Here is a 17,609-nt window from a genome sequence, read left to right on the forward strand (position 1 = left end):
AAAGCATGATGTTTCCACCCCATGTTTCCACCCCCATGCTTCACAGTAGGTATGGTGTTCTTTGGATGCAACTCAGCATTCTTTGTCCTCCAAACACGACGAGTTGAGTTTTTACCAAAAAGTTCTATTTTGGTTTCATCTGACCATATGACATTCTCCCAATCCTCTTCTGGATCATCCAAATGCACTCTAGCAAACTTCAGACGGGCCTGGACATGTACTGGCTTAAGCAGGGGGACACGTCTGGCACTGCAGGATTTGAGTCCCTGGCGGCGTAGTGTGTTACTGATGGTAGGCTTTGTTACTTTGGTCCCAGCTCTCTGCAGGTCATTCACTAGGTCCCCCCCGTGTGGTTCTGGGATTTTTGCTCACCGTTCTTGTGATCATTTTGACCCCACAGGGTGAGATCTTGCGTGGAGTCCCAGATCGAGGGAGATTATCAGTGGTCTTGTATGTCTTCCATTTCCTAATAATTGCTCCCACAGTTGATTTCTTCAAACCAAGCTGATTACCTATTGCAGATTCAGTCTTCCCAGCCTGGTGCAGGTCTACAATTTTGTTTCTGGTGTCCTTTGACAGCTCTTTGGAGTTGGAGTGTGACTGTTTGAGGTTGTGGACAGGTGTCTTTTATACTGATAACAAGTTCAAACAGGTGCCATTAATGCCATTCTTAAAGAAGAAGTTACAGGTCTGTGAGAGCCAGAAATCTTGCTTGTTTGTAGGTGACCAAATACTTATTTTCCACCATAATTTGCAAATAAATTCATAAATCCTACAATGTGATTTTCTGGATTTTTCTCTCTCAATTTGTCTGTCATAGTTGACGTGTACCTATGATGAAAATTACAGGCCTCTCATCTTTTTAAGTGGGAGAACTTGCACAATTGGTGGCTGACTAAATACTTTTTTTCCCCCACTGTATTTAACCAGAACCATGCATAATGCACATTCACTAATAATGACTAACTTGTAGCAGGTGTTATAGAAAATTAACACAGGTCTCAATCACTCTAGCACAAGCCCATGTGCTAGTGAGTAAGCAGCTCATCTTTATATTTCAAGTTTAGCCAACTTGGACCTATTTGCTGGCTAACAAGGTAGGACAGTTAAATTGTTATGAACACACCGTTCTGTCGGTCTCCAACTGTTTGAACAGCATGCTAGCCTGTCCACTTTGTTCAGATGTTGAAATCATGTAGCCTACCTTATTTCTCAGAATTAGAATGGGTTGGCAATTCGTTATATAATTGTGTTTTATGCTTATTGCACATTTATAAAACACAGACTAGACAGCTAGTATAACAGTCTTTGGCTAAAATGCTGAGCATACATTTTCCACAATCAATGTTCATTGATACTCCTGTTTTAGTAGTGCCCGCTCTGCGCGCAATTTGAGGAGTTGAGACATAAAAAGGGTATCGTTAGAAAGGTGAACTTCCTCTATTATAGTAAAATAATGTCTCAATGCATTTCGGTGTCCATATAACCGATTCTGTTGGATCAATCCACAAATGCAAATGGGAAGTTGAAGAAGTGATCTCTCATCTTTGTTGTTGTGAGTGGCAGGGGCTTGGTGTGTGCATGTAAAATGGTAAGGTGCACACAGCACAGAGGGAGCAAAGGAGACTAGACCAAAAAGACAACATGAGAACAAGCGGAAATAAATGTGCATAAAAAAATGAAAATGATTGTTGCGATATTCCGCCCTAAAACATTCTAATTAATTAAATATATCTCCCAGCCCGAATTGCTAGTACACCCTCCGAGCACACATTACACATTTTACAGGCCGAAGGTAAAGCTTGGTCTGGATGCCCCATGGCTTTACCTTCTCTGAGAGACTAGACTTGATGAGGGTGAGGAGTCTGTAGATGTAGTTGGGTTCAAAAGGAGCACCTGGTCGAATGTCTTTTATTATCTTTTCGCCAGCAGCTACGGAAAAAGCAACAAGGATCACATCAAATTAACATCAACAGGAAATAAAAGAAACTCTAGCTCTTTTAGAAGATGCTGACAGCTTACCTTGCTGTTTGGCTTTGGATGGCACAGGCATGTTGCTGAACTCATTGACAAGCCTTACACTGGAGGGAGTGGGGGGAGAAACAAGGTCAGGGAGTTGCAATTAGCAAAGGAAGTACACACCCAACCCAATGCAGTCAGCACACATTTAACACATACTCTTAACACGGTTTTACCAATTTAGTTCAGGCAGGAATTTGTCATCGCTGCTTATTTGCACACAAACAAGACCTCTATTGATTGTGAGATTTGACTTTTAAATACGGCCAGTCAGCTCCCAGGGACAGAGAAGCTACTTACAAGTTGTCCATCATGGGTGTGGAAGTACAGGGTCTCTGGGTGTCATTGAACAGGGGAATGGACTTCAACAGGTGATACATGGGGGGGCAAGCAATCAGGGCCTGCAATGTCTTGGGGGAGGCAGTCAAGGGCAAAATCACCTAATTGGAACAACACTAAATATAGACATTTAATGTAACTTTATGACATGGTGTGATTGAAGCATTTCACATGCAGCTGAGAAAAGGATACAGCGTTGATATAGCACCAGTTTCCCCTGTTGATCAATCCTCTTGGTTGCAAAGAAACTGGTTTGTGTATTAACTTCACATTCTCAATTAGTTCTGGGGATTCAAACAAGTACACAGGATTTTGAACACATCCCTCACTAAATCAAACAAAAAGTTAAAATAGAAGTTAGTTTGTAAACCTCAAAAATAATATCAATTTACTCCATACTGTGCTATATACAGTGAGGGAAAAAAAGTATTTGATCCCCTGCTGATTTTGTATGTTTGCCCACTGACAAAGACATGATCAGTCTATAATTTTAATGGTAGGTTTATTTAAACAGTGAGAGACAGAATAACAACAAAGAAATCCAGAAAAACGCATGTCAAAAATTGTATAAATTGATTTGCATTTTAATGAGGGAATAAGTATTTGACCCCCTCTCAATCAGAAAGATTTCTGGCTCCCAGGTGTCTTTTATACAGATAACGAGCTGAGATTAGGAGCACACTCTTAAAGGGAATGCTCCTAATCTCAGCTTGTTACCTGTATAAAAGACACCTGTCAACAGAAGCAATCAATCAGATTCCAAACTCTCCACCATGGCCAACACAAAAGAGCTCTCCAAGGATGTCAGGGACAAGATTATAGACCTAAACAAGGCTGGAATGGGCTACAAGACCATCGCTAAGCAGCTTGGTGAGGTGGTGACAACAGTTGGTGCGATTATTCGCAAATGGAAGAAACACAAAAGAACTGTCAATCTCCCTCGGCCTGGGGCTCCATGCAAGATCTCACCTCGTGGAGTTGCAATGATCATGAGAACGGTGAGGAATCAGCCTAGAACTACACGGGAGGATCTTGTCAATGATCTCAAGGCAGCTGGGACCATAGTTACCAAGAAAACAATTGGTAACACACTACGCCGTGAAGGACTGAAATCCTGCAGCGCCCGCAAGGTCACCCTGCTCAAGAAAGCACATATACAGGGCCGTCTGAAGTTTGCCAATGAACATCTGAATGATTCAGAGGAGAACTGGGTGAAAGTGTTGTGGTAAGATGAGACCAAAATGGAGCTCTTTGGCATCAACTCAAAACTTGGAGGAGGAGGAATGCTGCCTATGACCCCAAGAACACCATCCCTACCGTCAAACATGGAGGTGGAAACATTATGCTTTGGGGGTGTTTTTCTGCTAAGGGGACAGGACAACTTCACCGCATCAAAGGGACGATGGACGGGGCCATGTACCGTCAAATCTTGGGTGAGAACCTCCTTCCCTCAGCCAGGGCATTGAAAATGGGTCATGGATGGGTATTCCAGCATGACAATGACCCAAAAGACACGGCCAAGGAAACAAAGGAGTGGCTCAAGAAGAAGCACATTAGTGGCCTAGTCAGTCTCCAGACCTTAATCCCATAGAAAATCTGTGGAGGGAGCTGAAGGTTCGAGTTGCCAAACGTCAGCCTCGAAACCTTAATGACTTGGAGAAGATCTGCAAAGAGGAGTGGGACAAAATCCCTCCTGAGATGTGTGCAAACCTGGTGGCCAACTACAAGAAACGTCTGACCTCTGTGATTGCCAACAAGGGTTTTGCCACCAAGTACTATGTAATGTTTTTGCAGAGGGGTCAAATACTTATTTCCCTCATTAAAATGCAAATCAATTTATAACATTTTTGACATGCGTTTTTCTGGATTTTTTTGTTGTTATTCTGTCTCTCACTGTTTAAATAAACCTACCATTAAAATTATAGACTGATCATGTCTTTGTCAGTGGGCAAACGTACAAAATCAGCAGGGGATCAAATCATTTTTTCCCCTCACTGTAGATTGTGTCCCTTCTTCCAACTCTGCATCATATGACAGTGGCACACAAGGCTGGTTTGTCAGAACAAGGAGATACTGTGCCACGCCTAGGAAGGGAGACTGTCACTGGCAACACAGCTTCCATGGTAACGTGGCCAGACATTCCAGCATAGAAAGTATCATAAAACAATACCACAATCACATTATGGGAAAACAATGGGTTCAAAATACCAGGCAATTTTTTTGATAGTTCCGCCTATGTACATAGCATATTATGAACAATCTCCAAATTATAGAAACATGGTTTTTATAGATAACAGGTTTGCTAAAAGTGAAATGGTCATTCCAGGAGAGAAGATAAATATAGTTTGGCTAAACTGTAAATGCACACTCCAGATAAAATCCAGTCCAGAGATAAGATCGTATACGGGGTTGGAAATCAAAATGAGACGTGGTAGTGGTGACACCAGTTACGGGTCCTATAAATAGCTTCCTGTTCATCCTCTGGGGACTTTCCTGACAGGAGTGCGCAGTCTGAGCACTGTATTGTGGGTACAAAATAAGCCTTGAAGGCCGGTGAAGGCAACCACGTGGAGCATGGTTGAATTAAGGTTGAATTATTTACAGCACATTAGGCTGCCCAGAACCCCTCTCTCGCTCATAAATACTTCATAAGGGTGCCGGAGAGATGGAAAATCCAATTTTACTAAAAGGATGACAAAAATACAGTGTCAACCACAATTTACAAGGAGGCTTAAGTAACCCACTGAGATAAGGCCTCTCTGGACTATATCCATGAGGCCTGAGGAAGCCCAGGGTCATAGCACTGAGTGAAACAAGCAATAATCCCATCAAGATAACCACACATTACCCAGACATGACAATCCTCCCTGTCACAGTCTGTTTAAAACCACCAGTGTACCCTGTGTGTTCCCCAACACCTGTAGGCTGTTGTTGGGTGGAGAGAGTAATCAGGATATGATCATACATACCCCTTTTAATTAAGCAGCTTACAAGTTCAACTCATTATGCAACTTCGCAATTTTCTTTTAGATTCTGTGTGTGTGTTAGGAGAAAGGGTTGAGGTCAGTGATCTATCCTGCTCTAGTCTAGTACATTTGAAAATCCATAAGGTTGATGTCATGGTAACGGACTTAATTAGTGCAGCTCATACATTATTGGTAAAGCAGTAGCTCCAGCCCGCCCTCTGCCTGTATTCTCATGATTGCAGCTTGGAGTAGAGGCCTTCAATATATATTAGTATTACTGCTATATACAATGACTCCCTTTGATGCCAGCAAGGCCAGCCGGCCACATGGGAGTCTCCCTGGGCTCACATGGCCTGACATTAATTCCCCAGCTCCATTCATTGGGGCATGATTGGGGAAAATAGGGTGGTGAGGTAAAGCATGTCATGGAGATGTGTCATAGCAATCTGGGCCTTACCAAGCATTGAGTGTTAGCACCACCTGGTGTTCATGTGTATCAGTCTGGCTAAATGCCCCAATGTTGCCACCAAGTGGACGGTAGGCTGAACTTCAGCACATGCATACAGAACATGAAAAGTGCACAAATTGATAACTATTATAATAATCAATGGGTATAGTTTTGTCAACACACTCTAGGGCTGACCCCAATTATTAGACTGGTCGATTGTTTGGTCGATAGGCTGTTGGTCGACAAATATTTTTTAGCAAATAAATAAAATATATATATATATATATATATATATATATATATATATATATTTTATTTTATTTTATGGCACACAAGACCCATCTTATTCGTCCCCATCTCAGTGAACTAATCCATTGCGGAGGCCGAGACTAATCCATTGCGGAGGCCGCGGGGATGGCACACTCCAAGAAGAAGGGGAGTGTGGCTGCACAATGCACGTCTCTCTCCAGAATGCGCTTTCCCGCCAATTTGTGCACATTCATTGTTTCATAAATTGTGTGAATTGTTGGCGTTTGACTGTAAGTGTCTATCAATTCCCCATTACATATATCACCAGTAGTACATATACTGTTAATTACTATAATTTCTAATCTACAATGTTTGTTTGGTTACGGTAATGTCTGTTAATGCATTCAATATACAGTGGGGGGGAAAAAGTATTTAGTCAGCCACCAATTGTGCAAGTTCTCCCACTTAAAAAGATGAGAGAGGCCTGTAATTTTCATCATAGGTACACGTCAACTATGACAGACAAAATGAGAAAAAAAAATCCAGAAAATCACATTGTAGGATTTTTAATGAATTTATTTGCAAATTATGGTGGAAAATAAGTATTTGGTCAATAACAAAAGTTTCTCAATACTTTGTTATATACCCTTTGTTGGCAATGACACAGGTCAAACGTTTTCTGTAAGTCTTCACAAGGTTTTCACACACTGTTGCTGGTATTTTGGCCCATTCCTCCATGCAGATCTCCTCTAGAGCAGTGATGTTTTGGGGCTGTCGCTGGGCAACACAGACTTTCAACTCCCTCCAAAGATTTTCTATGGGGTTGAGATCTGGAGACTGGCTAGGCCACTCCAGGACCTTGAAATGCTTCTTACGAAGCCACTCCTTCGTTGCCCGGGCGGTGTGTTTGGGATCATTGTCATGCTGAAAGACCCAGCCACGTTTCATCTTCAATGCCCTTGCTGATGGAAGGAGGTTTTCACTCAAAATCTCACGATACATGGCCCCATTCATTCTTTCCTTTACACGGATCAGTCGTCCTGGTCCCTTTGCAGAAAAACAGCCCCAAAGCATGAGGTTTCCACCCCCATGCTTCACAGTAGGTATGGTGTTCTTTGGATGCAACTCAGCATTCTTTGTCCTCCAAACACGACCAGTTGAGTTTTTACCAAAAAGTTATATTTTGGTTTCATCTGACCATATGACATTCTCCCAATCCTCTTCTGGATCATCCAAATGCACTCTAGCAAACTTCAGACGGGCCTGGACATGTACTGGCTTAAGCAGGGGGACACATCTGGCACTGCTGGATTTGAGTCCCTGGCGGCGTAGTGTGTTACTGATGGTAGGCTTTGTTACTTTGGTCCCAGCTCTCTGCAGGTCATTCACTAGGTCCCCCCGTGTGGTTCTGGGATTTTTGCTCACCGTTCTTGTGATCATTTTGACCCCACGGGGTGAGATCTTGCGTGGAGCCCCAGATCGAGGGAGATTATTAGTGGTCTTGTATGTCTTCCATTTCCTAATAATTGCTCCCACAGTTGATTTCTTCAAACCAAGCTGCTTACCTATTGCAGATTCAGTCTTCCCAGCCTGGTGCAGGTCTACAATTTTGTTTCTGGTGTCCTTTGACAGCTCTTTGGTCTTGGCCATAGTGGAGTTTGGAGTGTGACTGTTTGAGGTTGTGGACAGGTGTCTTTTATACTGATAACAAGTTCAAACAGGTGCCATTAATACAGGTAACGAGTGGAGGACAGAGGAGCCTCTTAAAGAAGAAGTTACAGGTCTGTGAGAGCCAGAAATCTTGCTTGTTTGTAGGTGACCAAATACTTATTTTCCACCATAATTTGCAAATAAATTCATTAAAAATCCTACAATGTGATTTTCTGGATTTTTCTCTCTCATTTTGTCTGCCATAGTTGACGTGTACCTATGATGAAAATTACAGGCCTCTCATCTTTTTAAGTGGGAGAACTTGCACAATTGGTGGCTGACTAAATACTTTTTTCCCCCACTGTATTATTATTATTCCAGTCTTTTACCGTTCTCACTGTCGGAGTGGACACATTATTTATGTATTTATGTAGCACAACCTATGCTACACTTGTGAGAAACACATTTTGGTTAATTTCATTCATTTACGAGTTGTCAATTTAGACACAGTCTTTTGTTTGGAGCGCTCCTGTCAATGTTGAGTAAGGATGTGCACCTGTTTACGCATTGAAGTAGGCCTATAGGTTACCTGGCATCCGCGCAAATGTTGGCATATAAATGTGCCCATTTGGGGATCTGATAGTATTTCTGATTGTCGTGGAGCTTCTCAAAGTAATGTTTCCTCACCTCAAACAGCAAGCAAACTAAGTCTGTTTTTATATCCATTGAGAATGACAATAATTCCTCAATGTATTTGAAAAATCTTTCATGCTCTCTCCCTTTAGATAAATGTCATGCTCTGATCCAGTGGAAACGTCACAAAATAGGCCTCCCTGATTACTTCTTATCCCTTGCGCAAATAGCCTACAGCGGTGTGTCCAGAGTTCACTGGCACGGGAAACTGAGGGCCCAGAATATTTTATACAATGTTGCAAGGAGCTTCAGGCCCCACCCAAGTTAATAGTTGATACAATGTTTCAAGTTCATTGCAGACAGGCCATGCATAGCCAATGTGATTTATAGGATATTTATTTTTAAAATCAGGATCTTTTCTACCTGCTGGATGCAATGTTTTTATTTGTTGGCTTTATAGGCTATTTGTACATAGTTACTTTTTAGGTTTGTATCATTTTCATTTAGATTTTTGATTAACCACATGATAATGATTTTGAGATATGAAGACCTTGTTATAAATTAAATGAAACTGTTACACGAAAACGTGCATATGAAAACCATAACTGGCACGTAGATCGGTATAAATTGTAAAATAAATTGGCATTCCACATGAGAAAGGTTGCCGACTCCTCATGAAGCCTATTACCGGCAACTTCAGGAGAATAACGGCAGAATCTGCGAAAGCCAGTAGGAGCGGGAGGATGGTGGGGACAGGTTAAGGTTTTGTCTTCTGGTTATCTTGATCTCTGGCTCCCTCGAGTCATTTGTGTCATATTAAACAAACAGTGAGCTCAAAGCATCAAACAAGCTCAATGCATATATAGTTAATTTTATTAAAAACACATAGGGTGTATCTATATGGAAAAATACACGTTCGGTCGAAAGAACAGACGACTTAGATTTTTAGTTTTGTTGGAGACAGCCCTAACACACTCGAAAGGACATGAGGGTTAACCTGTGAGCTCTTCTTTGTCACACTGTGGGGCTATCTGTGAGTACACTACCTGCAAGTTTAGGGGCCATGGGATCCTCTGATACATGGACAGGGCTCTCCTTCACCTCCCCAGTCTTCTCATGCTGCTCCATGGCGGCCAGGAAGGGAGCCACTACCTCCACCACGTTCTTTACCTCCACGTAGGCCTGAGGGCTTCCAGGCAGAGGCTTGGAGTTGTGGAAGAGGCTAGCCCAGGATTTGGGGGGGTTGGCAGCGGGCGCAGCCGGAGGGGCAGGCGACTGAGGCTGCTCTGCCACCGCCGGCTGGGCCTCAGAGTCTGGGGACGAGGCAGGCTCCACTGAGGGAGCTGGGGCCTGCTGCTGGGGCTGCTCCCCTGCCTCAGAGGCCTCCTTGTGTCCGTCTGCACTGTTTCCAGCATGGGGCTCAGCCAGCCCATTGGCCACCCCACTGTCCCCAGTCTCCTCCTCTTCTTCAGTAGTAGCAGTAGCAATGGTGGCAGAGGGGCTGGCCTCAGCAACCGAGGGAGGAGGAGGGGAGGTGGGGCAGGGGCTGTGCCCGCCGCTGCCCAGCAGTTCAGGGCTCTCTGGAGCCATGTTCTCAGGCTGCTGCTCTGCAGTCCTGCCCCCCTCTGCCCCCCCACTGCTCTGAGAGGAGGAGGAAGAGGAGGAGGAGGAGGAAGCCGCGTCTTTACCATCTGATAAAGAGGCAGCTCCACTCGTGAAGTCCAAAGACGATTCATCAGGGCTATCACAAGTCCTCTGATTCACAGCAGCCGACGCATCCGCCGCTGCTGCCCTAGTGACAGGGGCTGAGGTGGAAAGTTTGCCCCCTGACAATGCCTTACCAACCATGTCCTGCGACCCGAGGTGAGGGCCGCTAAGAGCGTGTCCATTCACCAACCCCTTTCCAGGAGGCCCGTCTATGCCCATGCCACCGCTATTGGGGCCCGAGCCCTCCAGGTAGTTGTAGTATCCTGGCGGTCGCTTTTTCTTTTTCTTCCTCTCCCTCTGGCCCAAGCTGCCCGGGCCCCCGTCCCCATCCTGGCAGTTCTGGTTGCTGTCCATGGCGCAGGGCTCCGAGTCTGGGCCATCTGGGCCGTCGGGGCCATCCGGGCCGTCCAGGGAGTTGTAGTGTGCTCCGTCTGGGACGTCTGCCGCCGGAGAGAGGGCTGTGGCTGTCTGCAGGACATTCTGAGACGGCTGACAGCCCAGAATGAACTCCGGAGCCTGGGGGTTCAGAGTGCTGGACACCTTGAAGAGAGGATCCTTCACTCCCACAGGCTCCAAGTCCATCACCTCGTCCACACCAAACTCAATGCGCTGGTAGTCTTCGCCTGCAGAGGAGGATAAGTCAGTCAGCTTGGGAACATAAGGCACTAAAGTTCTGCACTGAAGACAAAGGTTCATAAGGATCACACAACACAATAAAATACTACTTGGCCAATATCTGGCCTCCAAAACAGGTTTTGGCATCATGAAATATACAACACAATTTCCAACTTCATTAACTGTCACAAACTCAATTGAATAACAAACATTGACCTTTAGTACTCCACAAATAAAAGTATCAAGCAACGAACCGTAAGTTCAATATCGATTACATTTAACAAGTTGCTAACATCTCAAATTGGAAGATTATAGGCAGTGAGAGAAAGAGCTGAAGGTGAACATGAAGAAAACGTTAGTAAATGCAGATCAGATCATCCCAACACTCTGAATATGGTACGGCTGGGCTATATAAGACATGACTGGTCATCCATACAACCCAGCCACCGGAAACCCTGAGGGGGAATGTAAGGTATGGTTAGAGTACGGTTGTGATTCACTCTTCTCTGTGGATTAGAGTGTCCTCTGTTAGTGTTTTTATCAAAGGGATTTCATTCCAGAGAGTCATAATGATGCACTGAGAGTAATACCCTTGCAAAACAAAATACCTATTGTAATTGTTAGCTTCCATATAAGACCATTACTATGCCCTTATAAGTCCAATAAAAGAGGGTTCTCTCAATCCATCCAGTTAAGTGAGGGAGGGGGTATACAAATCAATCACAAGTCAACTTAAAGCACTGCTGCGGTGCAAATGTGTTTAATGCAATAGAGAGAGGAGATATTTAACAGCATCTAAGCATGCAAAGCCTCACAGATCGTACGGACAGGCAAGAATGAGAGTAAATAGGGGCAAGGTTTAGAAAGCCACCAGTTTTTGAGACCTGGGTTTGAGTTCTTCAGCAACAAGTAATAAGCACAGAGTGTCGGACCCAAAACTCACCGCAAACCTGCCGTCTCATAGACTCCGTAATGTAAGGCACAGCAGGAGTGCAGTAACTTCCTGAATAATTCATACAAATCAAGGTAAAAATCAAGTGTTATGAGCAGGGGAGGTATGGTTGACAGACTTTTTGTAACTTGGTGGCTCAAAAATCCCTGCTCTGCAGGTATGTTTGGACATATTTTTTACAAGTAAAACCTTATCTTAAAACAATATGAATTCAGACTGTCACTCTCTTCCATGCAGTTCAGTCAGGTTGGTCTGGATCCAACTAGCACAGACGGACGTATGTTTGACTTTGGTCATAACCATTAAATCATGTGGGGGCAAGAGTGTTGTCAACCCAGAGAGCGCTGGTCAGCCTCATGCGGATGACGTTTGGAATGGTCTATGAGACAAACTTAAATAAATAAAATCAGAGCAATCCAGTACAGACGTTCTTACCTGAAGACTGACTGACGCAGGAGACTTTGTCATTGAAGGGGGGAAGCTGTCAAAGAGCAGAGAGATTAGATTACAACTAAAACAACACTTTCTAATTAAAGTAAACAATCAAATATAGCGTTAATCTCATAGACCACGACTGTTCTCAGTCTTCCTGCTTATCAATTCATCACATCTGTGTGATGTGCACTCTGGAGAGGTGGGGCAGATGACAGTCCTGGTGATAAAAACACGTTATTTTGTGCTGGCTTATATTCTTCACGCTCACTAAACTGCAAACATGAGCAATAAACCATTGTCTTCTCTGTGTTTTAGACACAATGACAGTAGATATACACACTGGTCTAAATCTATAAACTCAGTGGTTTGGGTGTTAATGAGCTTACAAAAGTCCATTCTTAAGATCGACCCGGTTAACATTAAGAGCCACCGGCACTCCAACACTTAACACCATAGACTATATGGTGTCAAAACAGCTATAAGCTGGAGGAAACGTATGTGAATAACTGTCTAATTCAAGCCTCATTCAAAAGTATTTGTCTTACCTCAACATAACATCGTGGAGTCACGAAGAACTGATTGATCTCATCAGGGCTGAACTCCCCGAAGATGTACTGCAGAGAGAAAATATACATTTACATAAAACACATCTGATTCAACATACTGAGGATAATCATGTGCAACCTATTAGAATCAACATATTAATCACTACATCTATTACATAACAAAATATTTCAGCTCAGATAAATGTTGGAAATGTGGTATATTCAATATTAACATGTGTGGGTAACGAAAGTGTGAAATATTGCTAAAACATCCAAGACCCCATGAGAAACACAATTTGAAAAAAGGCCGCTATAGCCCTCCATTTGTCTACAGAGAATTTTACAGACTAGGCGTACACCTCTTATCAATGAACTGACACAGTTGTGACAGCCCCGATGGAGAGGTAACACTAGGCCTCCTGGGAGAGGGCCTGCCTATCATCAGTCTGCCCAGATTGCGCCATGGGTTTCGGTAAAAGTAAGGGACAACATGGAAAAGTGATGAGTCATGCAGCCCTAGAATGGCAAAATGGCTCCCGGCAGCCCACTTCACAGAGAACTGAGCCAAATGAAGAGACCTGACTCACTGGCTTCAGCCAATATGTAACATTTTTTGTAGTTTCTTCACAAGTGGAGTAAAACACAGCATTTTAAATCTTAGCTGACATTTGGCTACAATTCATTATTTTATCAATCTTATGTCCCCCAATGTAACACTTATGTCCCCAATGTAACAACTTCAAAAATGTTCACACAATGTTCTGGGGCAGGACAATGTTAATGGCAGTGAGGACAGTGAAGTACCATTACTTGGTAAGCTGGTCTGGACTTGTGACCTTCAAATCCCATTGGTTCATCCAGCTGGGCTTGACATTAACGCTTGTCCGGGGACAAGTAAAAAAATAGTTTGGCAAGATGAATATAGATTTAAGTTGCCCATAATGACAAGTAAAAAAATTCAGCCGCAAATCACAATATCAAACAATTACTCCAATCAGAATTGGATCAGAGGAAAACATTGGAATAATATTGTACATATATAAAAAAGCCTACATTTCAAAGTGTAGGTGATATGCATATTAGCTACAGCCTCATGTCCAAACCGATGCTGACATGAGGCGACGCCAGAAAATGTAGCCAAACTTTAAATGAGTCTTTTAATTACATAAACATAGGCTAAACACCAGTCATGTTTGACAAATATAATTAAGGATAATTAATATTAACGTCTAAAGGCTCGATTCTGTTGACATACTCGAGGCACAGTTTGTTCAGATCAAACGGTCACAAGACCGGAGAGTGAAGGACAGTGCCTGTTGCGCACCGCACATCACCCACCTTGAATCTGAGCGGAGGGGGTCTACATTTTGAAACAATTTAACCATAAACTGTCTTTTTTTAAATATTGAGCTTATAATATTAAGAAATTAAACTTGATCAACATTTTAAGCTAAACTGTCTGATCAGTTTATCAGCCTCATTGCTTTTTACATGTTTTTATGTGCAGTGGTTTTATGAATTTTGGATCTGTCATCCCAGAACTGTCCCAGAGTGTTTTAAACCGTAGACATATACAAAAGTACAAGGTTGTCATTTTAATGTTGCAGTATTTTATAAGCTACCAAATGTCCTCCAGGAGAGCCTTAACGGGGCAGTGTTTTATTTTGAGACAGTCTTGAATATGCAAAGTCTTCAATAAGCAGCATACAGCCGACATTTTTGTCCAACTCTCATCTCTATGGTAAAAAATACAGTAATGCATTTTATTTTGCACTTGCATCATACGATGATGTAAAAATGGTGTTACAGACCATTTTTCTATTATTGGACAAGTGACTTGTGCTTTTGGACAAGTACAACAATAATAATTCAGTCCTACTTCTCCGAAGGTCAAGTGTAAAATAAAAGTTAATGTCAAGCCCTGTCTAGGGATTACTCCTTCTAGCTGCACCTTTTACACAAGGCTTCACACTGTAATGTCATTGTGCAAATTGAGTTGAGTACTGGCAACACTTGTCACACTAGACACAACCAAATTCCCCATATTAATAATTGGAAGTTGGGTGGTCATTCTTATTGTTTGAGGATCCATGCAGTCCATTTTGTGAATTTTCAATTAACCACATCTGATGTTTCAAATATTCATAAATATAGGACTCCCCCCCCCCCCCCCCCCCACCCCCACCACACCCTTCTGCCATTATCAATCAGTTTCAAACCAAACTGGACCAAGGCCAATTTGTGTTCAGCTAAAGAGGAATTTTTAGAGAAGGCGTTAAAATGTCGTTACGAACCTGGCAAAGCAACCCCCCTCCAGACCAGACACTAATAGTGGGAGAGTACTCTAGCCAGCCACACACTGCTTTGTAAAGATAATTATAGCCAGCATGGGGAAGGCAGGTTAAGTTAATCACAGTCGCACTGTGTAATTGAAGGTCTCTTGCACTTGCTGCACACCCGACAGCCCTGCAGTGGGGTGAATTGGTCCTTCAATCACATGGCGACTTTTCTTGGTTTGGCTCATTACAGAATAGCAGGGGCACTTGTCGATACAAAAACAACTCTGCATAACATTACATCCTGAAAAGACATCCTTGAAGTCTTTCATTAGGCAACAAATAAAAAAAATAGAAGGATGGTGGTGCATGGTGAGGGGAAGGTGTCTAATGATATGGAGCAGTAAAGAAGAAAAGGTGAAACAAGCTCGCTAACCACACAGAATCCTCCCAGCGCATTTAACAGTGGGACATGAAAAGGGAGGCACAGAGAAAAGAAAGTGCAGTTCAAGCATATGTAAATCTTTGCAAACGAGGGCCCAACATTGCTGAAATGGCACTACAAGCGACAAACAGCCTGCTATAATCCAACGGCCTCAGGACAGCTAATACAATCACAACAGAAAGAATGTCCCTTTGCCTCTTTCTACAGGCGTGCCACACGTACCACACTAAGCTTCCCTCGCTGTTAGTTTGGACTGAGGATTACCACAAAATGGCCATCTGTATTACCTCAACATGTTCCAGTGAGACGGCGTGCGCACATACACACACACTTTTAATGAATGGGGTTAGAGATCAGGGAGCAGGGGTGGGGCTTACAGAGTAAGGAGGGGTCCATATGACATTTTTAGCATGATATTGTCTCCGATATTAAAAGGAGCTAAACCAGAGAAACTGAACACATGCACATTTCTAATCTTAGTATACTAATGTTAGAATTATAATAATATATTACAGATGGCATTCAATAAAGCTTCTGTTTAACAATTAACAAAAAGACATCCAAAGGTTGCTTTATGGGGAAGACATGGCGTTGATGACCCCCTTAGAGGGGTGGGGGTGTAATAAGATCAAATGCGTCAAACAGCAGCAGAGCTGATAAGAGCCAGTCAAACTAGTTGTTTCACTGGAATTTCAAGTTACCAGACATTGCCAACTTCCACCTGATGCATAGAATAACAATCCACAAACCCCTATACCTACAAGGACTGGGACTCCCTCATCACTACTACCCAGAGTTCCCTATTGGACAGGGACTCAGCCAGCCCTGCTTTGCAAGGCCTCACAAAATGGAATGCAAAGAGTCACTATTAGAAAACTTGGCATTCCATGAATATGCAACACTACAAATAAGGTCAAACACGTTTCGAATAAACCTCTGATGCAGGTCGGGGCTTGAGTATTACATTCTCTTATGAAGAAAAATTGAGAATGATGAGCTAGCACAGGGAGTGATGCCCAAGAACTGAAAAAACATTAACTAAACACTGAGCAGAGCCAGACAGAGAAGAACACTATCATTTATTCACGTAAGAGACACTAATACAGGGCGATGTCATTCAAACACTACCAACAGCTGATGGGATTCTCTGAGGCATAGCGCTGTATTTTTCGGGGCGTCATTACGTCATCTACCTACGTTATACAGGTATGCACGTCAGCTTTGACATCGGTTTTGCACATCGGCGTTGAACTACAGAGCCGATGCAGGCATTTTTAGCTAATATCGGCCGATTACGATATGCTTACCGATATATCGTGCATCCCTACTATAAACCACAATTGTTGAAAATGGTTGAGTAGGATTATTAGTAGTTGGACAAACACGGACCCAATGACAGATTACCAACAGGTCAACAAGAAATGTACTAAATAGTTAGCTAGTATTCACACCCCTTAACTTTTTCCACATTTTGTTGTGTTACAAAGTGGGAGTAAAATTGATCGAAAAAATACTATAATGTCAAAGTGGAAGAAAAATTCAAACATTTATAAAACATTTGGGATTTATTTTTCATAAATCTTGATTAGATAAGTATTCAACCCCCTGAGATAATATATGTTAGAACAGGGTTCGCCAACCCTGTTCCTGGAGAGCTACCGTCCTGTAAATTCACTCCAACCCAAATCTAGCACACCTTATTCTAATAATTAGCTGGTTGATAAAATGAATCAGGTTAGTTACAACTGGGGTTGGAGAGAAAACCTACTGGAAGGTAGCTCTCCAGGAACAGGGTCGGAGACCCCGGTGTTAGAATCCCCTTCGGCAGCAATGACAGCTGCAAGTCTTTCTGGGTAAATCTAAGAACTTTCCACACCTGGATTGTGCAACATTTACCCATTATTATTTTCAAAATTCTTCAAGCTCTGTCAATTGGTTGTTGAGCATTGCAAGACAACCATTTTCTGGTCTTGCCATAGATTTTCAAGCCAATATAAGTCAAAACTAACTCAGCCACTCAGGAACATTCACTGTCTTCTTGGTAAGCAACTCCAGTGTAGATTTGGCCTTGTGTTTTAGGTTATTGTCCTGCTGAAAGGTGAATTAATCTCCCAGTGTCTGGTGGAAAGCAGACTGAACAAGGTTTTCCTCTAGGATATTGCCTGTGCCATTCCGTTTTTTTTATCCTGAAAAACTCCCCAGCCCTTAACAATTACAAGCATACCCATAACATGATGCAGCCACCACTATGCTTGAAAATATGGAGAGTGGTACTCAGTAAAGTGCTGTATTGGATTTGCCCCAAACATAACACTTTGTATTCAGGAAAA

At 42.8% G+C, this 17,609-nt stretch overlaps 1 protein-coding gene across 2 annotated transcripts in view; it reads right to left on the reverse strand.

The window, feature by feature from the left end:
- Positions 1-17,609, reverse strand: part of LOC311111939 (ubiquitin carboxyl-terminal hydrolase 10-like) — a 34,347-nt gene that overhangs the window by 13,729 nt on the left and 3,009 nt on the right. Inside the window, exons 2-9 of one of the 2 annotated variants that reach the window (XM_084154868.1) lie at positions 12,559-12,627; positions 12,014-12,059; positions 11,570-11,629; positions 9,351-10,634; positions 2,551-2,642; positions 2,320-2,429; positions 2,023-2,081; positions 1,829-1,932 (exon numbers count right to left, since the gene is read on the reverse strand). In XM_084154868.1, the coding sequence (XP_084010994.1) occupies positions 1,829-1,932; positions 2,023-2,081; positions 2,320-2,429; positions 2,551-2,642; positions 9,351-10,634; positions 11,570-11,629; positions 12,014-12,059; positions 12,559-12,627 (1,824 nt within the window). The remainder of the gene's footprint in view (positions 1-1,828; positions 1,933-2,022; positions 2,082-2,319; positions 2,430-2,550; positions 2,643-9,350; positions 10,635-11,569; positions 11,630-12,013; positions 12,060-12,558; positions 12,628-17,609) is intronic. The other variant, XM_084154869.1, reaches the window with a different exon arrangement.

The sequence above is a fragment of the Coregonus lavaretus genome (assembly GCF_964263955.1).
Source record: "Coregonus lavaretus genome assembly, chromosome: 37".
Taxonomy (NCBI): domain Eukaryota; kingdom Metazoa; phylum Chordata; class Actinopteri; order Salmoniformes; family Salmonidae; genus Coregonus; species Coregonus lavaretus.